The following is an 11309-nucleotide window of genomic DNA, read 5'->3' as shown; positions in this document are numbered from 1 at the left end:
GCAGAAAAAAATCTTCCATTATAGTAAACCCCAAACAACATTTATGACTTGCACTTTCATAGCTGGTGGGAAAAGGTATCTTAAGGACCGATACATTTTGCTTCCCTTTGTCTGAATGATATGTTGGCAAGGATAGAAAATGTTTTGTGAGTGATATACTGTACGAGCTGAAATTTTCGCGGTGGTTTTATTTTCGCGAATTTCGCGAATCGCCTTTGAACCGCAAAAACAACACACGAAAATAACAACGCGCGAATAACTAAGTTCAGTTAGACCCTCGCAACCGCGAAACTAACAACACGCGAAAATGTCCTCCAAGTAGCAATTCGCGAAAATATCTGTACGCGAAAATTTCAGCTCGTACAGTATGACTTTGTGCTCAGTGTGCTTGGTGAACATCGATCAAAAGACCTCCATGTGTTAACTCCACTTCTCCATCCCTTCATACTTCCTGCTATCCGTAGACATACACGATATCACCGTTCATCTATCCTTCCATGTGTCCATTCATTCACTTAAGTCCTACCCATCTATCTAAACTCCTTCCACTTTCATTTTACCTACCTCTCTCTATCATTCTCTATACCAGTCTCCACTTTTCTATTTCTATTTCTACCTTTCTACCTATACTGTTTCATCAAATCTTCTATAATGCAAACATTCAAATCTGACCTTGCCCCAGTGTTCACACACCAAACATTCATCCAAACTCCAAGAAGAAGGACGATGCTTAGTGTCAGTATGTACATGTCATTGTCACACTGATGGTAGACTTACATGTGGATCATATTTTATTCAGTAGATCTTTCTTTTATCTGTCTATGTACACATATAGAAACACAATATACAGACCATAGATGTATCCACAATTATTACTTTTCAACAGTTCTGGAAAACACTTCCAAATATAAACTTTATATTCACTTGCTATGTACATAGCATTGGTGATATCACAAACTGCACCAAACAATGCCATTTACTCTGGAGCTCGATATCAAACACACTCAAATGGTGAGCAAAAATATAAAAATCTACACAATGTGCACACCAAAAAAAAAGACATTTAGAAAGTACAAAATGTGCCTGGGATGTCCCTGGTGGGACACAGGTATACTTCAGTTGGGGTTCTAATTTCAAGATAGTCACATATTTACTCTGTGTTTGTGGTTGGGATAAGGGCACAAGAACATTTAATATAAAATCACCAAAATAGGTCAATAGTCTCAAAAAAGTATATTAACTTGTCCTGCAGATATTCTGCAGTCTTTTCAAACATAGTTGTTCCTCTGTGGACCTTTAATACATATATTGTACTTCACATCAGATCTCAATTAGATCTCTTATGATGCTACAACACCATATTTAGCAATCTGCTAGAGTAGTCTTGTGTGGCAGTAGCACCTTTTCTCCACATATTCCTTTCACAAAGGTGTCTGTGTAACAATCAATTTTATAAACTAGGACAATCACAATTGAGAACCTCTGGCCAAGCTATCAACATTTTACTTCCTCTGAAAATCTGATGAGAAAACTTTCTAGTTCTTGGCTCAACTAAGAAAGGTTAGAGTCGTGTGGGCCATCTCTGCAGATGTATAAAGTTGAATGCAGTGGCTGTCCCTCATGATGAAAGCCACGACTTCACTCTCTTAGCCTGGTGCGTTCATCTTATACTGTATCTCTCACAGGGGTTCTCGATGGTACAATGTATCTACAGATGTTTCCTGAGGTTTACTTAGCACTTTCACCACCTAGCAACAACAACAAAAAATGCATCCACATGCATCAATATATTTTACTAACAGTGCTTAAATCATCATATAAAGAGAGGTGACAGCAATACAGCCTGTACATGAATGTACTCTATAGATGCTCAAAGTCCAAAAATCTACAGTAGTAATAGCAAACAAATTAGTTGAGAAGTTTACACTTCTAATTCTTGAAGAATTACCTTAAACCAACAATATGCAAAACTCAAACACTGTCACTTCGTGAAGTGATGAGCAAAAACACAAATGTGGAACAATTCCATCTAGTATATTTTCTGTAAAGACCACACACAGGAAACTTGTGAACAAATGCCTTTACACTATGTTTTTGGAGCTACTGAATGCTCTTTCAAACTCTCTAGATATTATCCCATGATAACTGTACATGGCATAAACATCACTTCTCAATCCTCCTTTTACCAGTCAATATATGAGATAATACCCAGAGAATACAAAGTGCATTTGAGCCATGTTTTCTTATTTCTTGTCTTACAAACCTTTTAAAGGATAAGAAACAAGATGGCAGTACAGTGAAGTCACCTTGACTTGTTTTTACACAGTGGAATGTGCAGTTTATGTTTGCTTAGATCTCAGTACTTGTGTTTAACTTCATGCTTCATGATTTCATGTTAAAAAAAAAACACAACAAAACAAAAGAAAGAAAAAAAAGTGACTTCATAATCCTGGATGGAAAATTCATAGAGAAGATTGTGCCAAACAAGTACAAAGACATATAAAGATGAATTACTTGAGTGCCGAGTACTATCTTTGGATTTGTAAAAATAAGCTTATTTACTGATGTGAAATCAACATGTTATTTCTGATGTTACATTCACGCTGTACACATTCAACATATAATTTTGACAGTGTGAAAGTAATGGTATCAAAATCAGAAACACATTCATCTATTCATCCTTATCTGAAGTGATGTAACAATTTGCACATAGAAATCTTCTGAACATGAGAGTTCCTCATAACTATTAAAAAAATATATAAATTGTAAATACCTGCTCTTGGGAGTGATAGAATGCATCAGATTAATAGGATAACCCTTTACTGAACAGTACCTGTAGGTGCTTGCAGATTTGAAAAAAAAAAAAACAAACAAACAAACAAACAAACAAACAAACACCACATATCATTACAAAAAATTGCCTTGGCTCTGAGAGGTCCAGATATGTTTTGCTGAGAGAGAATGGGTTCAGATCATAATACATATGTTTGCTTGCATCATTACCAGGGAGAATCTTCAGATTCTCTTTGCTCTATAAAGCAGAAATGATTATAGAACAGAGAATATTTGACATACATGTGTGTTTTGAGAAATCTTTCTCTCTGCTTCATATGAGATACAAGTTCACAGAGGCTTGAATGTCACAGCTTCTCTTTAAACATATCCACTCATCTTCCCCCCCCCCCTTTCCCTTTATTAATGGTTTGGATAGAACAAAGTGTGAAGGCAGGTGGAAAACACTTTGCATTGAAGTCAGCTTTTTAAGAAATCTAAGCATGAACAGGGGGGGCATTTCATGAAGCAGTTTGGTTGGATATTTTTCTGACTAACTGTTACAAACTACTGAAATCCTTGCATCTGATTGGCTGAGAGCAAATTTGTCGGACAAAATGCTTCATGAAATGCCCCCCCCCCCTCCCGAACAAAGCTGCACAGCATTAGACTCTAAAAAGTAGAAGGTCTTTGCCATTTCACTACCTCCAATGGCAGTAAGATGTACATGTATAAAACACTCACACACACACTGCATGGGCAGTTAGTTTATACAGAAAAGACACTCACATATACATTGAATAAATTCAAATCATATCATGTTCAGAGACATCTTCCCGTATTGTTTTACAAGCTACTGTTGGCCTTCTTCTGCAAAGCACAAGCTACTTCAAACATGATTCAAAATGTCAGAATCTCCATGACTTGTTATCAAAAACATTCCCCAGAACAATGGTATCATATCCCCAGCTGGACCCCCTCCCCCCTCCATTCCATTTGAATTACAATTGTACATGAAGCATTGTCCAACCACAGCCAAATGTCACAATACATCTAATAGCCTGTCAAAGACATATAGTCTTGGGGAATATATAGCCAAATCAAGAACACATTACCAGTTGCAGAAAGAGACAGGTAGATATGCCCAGTAACAAAAAAAGACAAGTAGACACTTTGAATTCTTTCACCAAAATAATATGACAAAGCATTCTAGGCATTGTCGCTTATTGCACAAAGGTGAATAATCAAAGCACGAGTAAAATCAGGTGAAAGTATAATTATTACTCAATGCTGATTATGTTTAGTCCTGAATGTCTGACAGTGGAGAAGGCCCATGTGATGTTGAAACAAACCTGCCTTGTGTATGATACTACACTCATGAAGGAGTGTACTGTCCTACATGTAGACCATTGGTACAACTGACATATACTCTGCAAAAATGCCTATTCTAATCTCTGTCTCTCTTCCTTTTTTGGTATGTAAATACAAACAAATTATTCTGTAAACTTTCAGACCATGACTGATAAAGATGCATAACTGTTTGTCTCTAAAACTACAAATATAAAGAAATGAGAGTAAAATTTGGATGGAATCAATTCATTTCATCTGTAAACTCTGTTAGAATGCAACTTCTTTCACCTGTAGGTGATCCGTAATCATATACACGAACAAATTCAATACACAACTCAATGACATATACTCCTGTAGACATTTGAAACAGAGGTGATAAAATGCATGTCATGCAGTAGGACTCCTACACATTGCTCACTATTTGCATGGTGTTCTGACACAGCACTACATAAATCACAGACCAGAGCAAGAAACACGCAGCCAGTAATGGAACTAAAAGTTACATAACAAGGCTAACTTTTAGTCCCAACATAAATACACTCAATGAGTGTTTCATTTTATTGCCGTACATATTGTACATACTTGTGTGATGCACCTTCACTTCAATCATCAGCATTTGGATGTTTGTTTGGAGTCTTGAAAGCAAAGCAAAAACAACCAGCAGGGTTAAAAAGGTTAAAGAAATGAAATGAAAATGATATAATTACACAAAAATGCTGGACACACTCTAGAAAGAACTTAACATTTAATACTTAGCCTTAAATTCACAATGTAGAACATGGCACTTGGAACTGGTAACTTCACACAACACTTCGTACTATCAACTTCTGCTAAAAAACTTGATGTAATCTCACTAGTACAGACACTATCGCTATCAATCATAAATTGATAGCATCTTACTTTGTGCTGTTACATGTATGCAGACTGTAGCCTGGATTTCATGGTCACAATTAAGTATTCTACATAGAGCCAGTTTAATGAGCAAATTACATACATGTAGATGGAGGTTCATAGCCACTTTGCGTCTTGTCTCAGTACCCTTTACAGTAAATGCTACATACATGCATTACAAATTCCTCAAGAACATCATACACATTAAGATGCATTATAAGCTTGTTCAGACCTCTTTAAACCAAATCTCACTTCAAATTGACTGAAACAGCTCTCTTATGTCAGGGGGTTCACTTTGTGGGCTGACTGCACTGCAAGTCTTTGATATTTCTCAAATTTCCTCAGATCTCTACAAATACCTCTTCTTCACCTGATCTATTTGCTTTGTAAAATGACAACAAAAAGTGTCATCAATCAATAGTGGGAACTGACCGATAGTGGAATGTCGAATCATCTTATCCATACAGCGAAATGAAATAGATAAATAATAATAATTTAAAAAAAAAAACTTTACACATACCTGGTCAGGAGTAAATCTATGTGGCATGATGGACAGATTGTTATTCAGTCAACCAAGACTGACACATATTTATCATTATTATTATTTTTTTAAATTAAACTTCAAATCCAGCTTGATATTGATATCTCTCACATTGCAGCTGGTGAGAGCTGGAGAATGCAGATTAAGAAGTCCATACCCCAGGACCCTCTCTGTACATTTCTTTTGCTCATTTCAGTGCACAAGAAGAAAAACACCCAATAATGTCATCTTTTTTTGTGTGTGGAAAGCATAGTGAAGGCAGAGTTCATTCCATTCTCTTTAAGACAGCTACAGTACATTGTATTGCAATTTCTCTTACTCTCATGTTCTTGCTGCAAATAATGTTAGAAATACATGACACACTTTTGCTTTGTTTTTACATAGATTGCTGTAATGCATGGTTCTGATGTTACACACTATTCACCCTTTATTCTTTTTACATGAATAGATCCTCATAAAACAGTTCACTGTGAAAGACCATCATAAAACTTTGAAACAAAAACAAAAAATAAACCATTTTCTTAACCAAACACACACATTTTATAAATAAAGAATAACCAAAAACAAACAAACAAACAAACAAACATAGCACTTCTATGGCAGCAAAGTAAGATCACATACACTCTTTCTTTTCTCTAATAAATGGTTCTACATCACTAAACCAATTTTGCATTGGCAAGTGCTGTCAGGTCATTCATGTCTGGTCAAAAAGCATCCCCCAAATGAGATGATTTCACACTATCTCTCAAAATATATTTGTAACTGCCCAGCTCAAAACCCACAAAAAGTCTATGATTAGGATCCTCTCTAATGGATCAAAGAATGTCATTTGGATTGACTATTTTTTTTCTTTTATACTTGGGACAGTACCTTTTTCTCTACTTACTGTGAACATTTGGTGGCTTAAAACAATACAACATCGAGATAGTACCAATTTTTCTGGACCATATCTTTTTTTCTTTTTTTTTCCAGGCACTGCTTTCACTTGGAAAAAGAATATACTTCCTGCACAGCATGCCTGAGTAACTCTTATCTTTAAATCTTCGTTTCTCCCTTTTCTATGAAACTGCATCTCCCAAGTCTGATGTTTAAATTTCTTCATAAATGTGTTGGGATGGCCCAATTTCAAGAAGTTATTACTTTGATTCTTAAAGTTCACTCTTATAAATGATGTAGAAAGGTGGAAATTCATTTTGGTCAATATTTTGAGGGTTTTGATGGTCCAACTTTAAGGAATTCACTCTTATAAACAATGTAGAAAAGCAGAAATTTAATTTGGTCAATATTTTGAGGGTTTTGAGCGGGGAGGACACATTTGATATCTGAAATATATTTGAATGTTTAGAGGGGAATGATGGCCTTCAAATTTATACAAAATATTGCTAAAGTCATTTCACATTGACACAGATTCTGCAGTAGACTAATGAAAATAATGGGTTATTTTGTCAGTAAGAAATATGTTACCAACTGTGTTATGTATCATTGCGTTATTAAAGTTAAGGAGTAATGTGTTATTTAACTGTAGTGAAGTAGCTTTGAGAGTGCAAATTTTTCGTCAGAGATCTATTGACTCCGAAGCATACCTAGATTTTCCCATACACACAAGGACACCAGAAAATATCTGTGACATGATATCATACCTCACCTTCTGTCTGTATAAACACAGGACAACAAGTGCACCAACAACAACATAAGAAAGACATTCACCAAGATAAAGGAGATCAACTGCTACATTGTCCACATGATGCTGCAGAAGCTAGGCTGGTATACATGTTACTATCAAAGGAAGCAATGTGCATCCTATCAGTTAATTCAGCAGTGAGCTCACAGCAATTACACACAGGCCTGGATATCTTAAAAGTGGCAGTATATCTTGGGACTGCAGATTTGCCAGCTACATTTTTCAACCTTCCACTCATATTGCACAAGCTATCATGCTCAACGGCAACAATCACAAAATCAAAGATAAATATGAGATCACATTCATGACATAGGAGATGTTGAAGCAACTTGCATATAATGGGATTGTTGATATTGCGAACCATATTCAGATTTGATGAATGCCAAAGGGTCATATGTCACTCTACAGAAAACAAAGCTGCTTCTAGTCGAGAAAGAACACATCACAGAGCATTAAAGACATCATATTCATAGAGTAAAGATTATTAATATCAATCAAACACAATTACATTGCACCTGGAAAAAAATTTGCAGTGAGGAGTTCCTGTAAAAGTAAAAAGAAGAAAAAAATGATGCATGTGAACACACTTTGTGTTGACTTTAATACCAGGCTAGTGATACTTCAGCAGATTTTAAGTGACTATGTAATTATCAGCATGTCTAGCACACTGTGACCTAGAGACTTTATTTCTACCACGTAGCAGTGACATATTTGAAAAGTGAATGCAGTATGGATTTGTACGTCCCTATGACGTGTGTAACACATCTCTTCTCATGGAATTTAAAGCAGATGCTTAAGGCATATATTGGTGGTCCTGTCAAAAATACCTCTCGACACAAATGTCCAACAAGAAACAATAGAAAGTGCTTCCGAATATTGTGTAGGTATAAATGCAGACATGACAGTGTTGAGACTAAATGACAGGAAATGGATTGAGGAAGTTTCATGTGAACAACACAAGACACAGTAACACATATCTGTGAATATTCATAAACCAGAGACTTACAGGTGTTGCCATAGAGATTGGACCCTCCCCTCTCCCACAGATGTTCCATCTGACATGTTGACTGTCTCCAGCGTACAGTCAAGTCAGATCCATTGTGATACACAGAGAAACAAAGACTCAGGGTTGGCAAGTGCTGGTGCCGATTACAGATAGAATGATCTTTGGCGAAGAGGATGAATCTACAGTCCGGTGAGAGAAATCTCTTGGTCTGGCACCCTTCTGGCCCTGTGTCACCTGGCGTCACGGCGACGGCGCATCTCTCGCTCCCGCTCCTGCTCCTGCTGCTTCTCCTTGCGTGCCCGTATCCGTGGCGACTGCGAATGCAGTTTCTGGAAGATTTCGTTGAACTTGTTTTCCGGGAACAGAGTCTGAAGGAGGTTCTCCAAGAGGACGTAGAAGAGGCGCTTGTTGAGCATCTGGTTCTGGAGCATGTCAAATATCCTCAGCATGCCACGCCTTGTCGTCTCGGAACCAATGAAATTTTTCAGATCATCTAATAAAAAGAAATAATGGGTTCTCAAGTGAGCCTAGATTATCAGTTTATTAACATTACTCCTGCTGCAAAACACATTGGGACTTTGTCACATCCAAACATTCCTTGGTTCAAGTAGTACACTTAAATTTCAAGCGTTGACATGTCAAGTTTATGGAGCTTTCTAAATTCAATTCAAATCATATCAACTCAAATCAGGTCAAACCATGTTACTTGCTTCTCCCTGTAAGAGGGTGTGAGGACAATACCTTATGGTATCTTGTTGATTGTCATTTCTTTAGATGTATGGTATCAGATAATTTCCACACCAGTTTTCCTTGAGCAAATAAAAAACAAACAAACAATAATATTCTATAGCACACCACATAAATGAAACACCTAATAGTCCCCCTATTTCAGCCTACGTACATCGCAATGTACATTTAATAGTGTATATCCCTTCCATCACTTTATTGTATCATGTGCTCTGCTCTTACTCTGCTAATCTAAGTCATCTGCAATCTCCTCCATTCTACAGATTTGATTATAAAGGAGACCTAAGTGCCACTGATAATGCATATTTGATTCCTAAAATAAACCCGACACTGACAAATACACATTCTGGCACTGGTCTTACATCCCACTGGGGATTGTAAGGGTTAAATTATCAAACTAATCAATAAATAGTAAGGCTGGCAGCTGCAATATCTCAAGCTACTGAAATGTTCAAACTTGAAAGCTACAACACTACATCTCCGCCGTAGAGGACATGAGATAATCTATGTAGTGGTTCTATGAATCACTAGTCATTATGACTTGATCTGAGGTCTCACCTGGCACACTGCCAAAAAGTTCAGCCTTGGCTGCCACTCTGGTCCTAAGTTTAGTTGACTCTTCCCTGGGGGTAGGGTCCTCAGCCAAAACACCCCCAGGCCAGAAAGATTCTCTGTCAAGGGGAGGGAAAGATATCACCATGTAGACAAGCAATCAACAATCAATGTGACAGACTCGTCCAATGCATGTGAAAGACAAATACCAGTACTGTGGATGCCTCCATACCTTTCGTGCTTACGTGACTAATCATTTCAAACACTCTATGTTCATATGATTGAAGAGGTTGCATTCTTTAACAAGCACTTAACCTGATTGATTAACATTGCTGCCTTTGAATTCTTGCCTCAGTGATGAATATTAAAGGGGAACAGGGTGAATGATTTACTATATATCTAGCAGATCTGCACTCAATTTTCCCAAATCTTTTCTATCACTAAAAAACAAGCAGTAGCTTTCATTGGCTTCTCACAAACTGAAGTACATTTGCATAGAATAAAGTAAATCATGATGGCAAGTATTAATGTAACTAGTTGTAAACCAGTGTTGTGACATGTAGGAAATACCAATGAATAAAAAGTATTCAAATTTTTGGTAAAATTTAAGTGGGTAAATATAAATGCAAGCAGTATTTGAAAAATTAGTTCAAAATATCCTACCTGTTGGGAACCTCTAAGGAGAGTTTACAAAACTTAATTTTGGCATGGTTTTAGTGTGTAATCAGAGCAATAGGGGAAATTTGTCTGTAGACAAATCAACTGCCTTGAAATGAGTCACTCAGTTACATGTATTTTATGTTTATATTTCCCACCACTGTTGCACTCATTTCTGTGCTCTGGAACAATCTGAATTTTCCTGCCTATAACTGTGCTAGCTGTAATCTTTTACTTACATGCTATAGTCAGACCCAAACCAGACAACAGACCCTGATGCTCTATATGTCATTTCCACAATACGTCAGTCCACAAAATGTGATTGTAATGATCACATTTGATAATTTTTGTTTCTGGGATCTTTAATTACCTGTTCACAAAACACAGACACATTTCCACAAATTACAAGCAGGTTCTATAATAGAGACTCAAAACTTGATGACTTTTCTTGACAGAGAGGGGTATTAGACTCTAGAATGATGTCCTTACTTGAATCTTTTCACGAGTTCAGCGACCTGTCCCGGAGCCGTCAAAGCCTCAACGCCCTCAATGATGCGAGAGTTGATTTTGGTGCCGAATGCTGCCTTTATGATCTGGCGTAGCAGTGCGATCACCTGTCGCCGCAACCACTGGTCTCGGTTCTTGAGGTCAAATACTTCATCCACCAGTAGCAGCATGACTCGAAGTGGGATGTTGTCATCATCCTACCAGAGAATACAAGTAGAATGGTGGTAATAACAGGACAAGAATGGCAAAATTAGGTTATAGATAAAAACAAAAGAAGACACTAAATATGAAGACAAAAGAATATATAACAGTTTGTAAATACAAAGATAAAAGTGAGCTAATTCTCAGTACTTGTTAGCTGCAAACCTTCTATTGCTTGCAATGTAATCCTCATTATTTATCAGTTTTATTCATTTAGTACCAGTCCTTGATATAACTCTCTTCTCAAAACAAGTACTACATAACTGAACTGTTCATTAAGATGCTGTGTAAACATTTGAAATCTTATCAACCCATTCAAGATTGTAAACGCATGGTGGTGGGGTTCAAGACAATTGATCTTCAGCTTACAAACTTGTCCATGCTTGCAAGATATGCAAACCTGC

At 36.9% G+C, this 11309-nt stretch overlaps 1 protein-coding gene across 1 annotated transcript in view; it reads right to left on the bottom strand.

The window, feature by feature from the left end:
• Positions 1–3464: 3464 nt before the first annotated feature.
• Positions 3465–11309, bottom strand: part of LOC139729300 (sorting nexin-13-like) — a 40001-nt gene continuing 32156 nt past the window's right edge. The window contains exons 19-21 of the mRNA XM_071640228.1: positions 10687–10901; positions 9547–9659; positions 3465–8734 (exon numbers count right to left, since the gene is read on the bottom strand). Coding sequence (XP_071496329.1) covers positions 8472–8734; positions 9547–9659; positions 10687–10901 — 591 coding nt within the window. The 3' untranslated portion in view covers positions 3465–8471. The remainder of the gene's footprint in view (positions 8735–9546; positions 9660–10686; positions 10902–11309) is intronic.

Source organism: Diadema antillarum, unplaced genomic scaffold (assembly GCF_040938485.1).
Source record: "Diadema antillarum isolate AM-2024a unplaced genomic scaffold, OU_Dant_1.0 seq00000233_RagTag, whole genome shotgun sequence".
Taxonomy (NCBI): Eukaryota; Metazoa; Echinodermata; class Echinoidea; order Diadematoida; family Diadematidae; genus Diadema; species Diadema antillarum.
The sequence above is the reverse complement of the archived record's forward strand: the minus strand, read 5'-3'. Positions and strand labels throughout refer to the sequence as shown.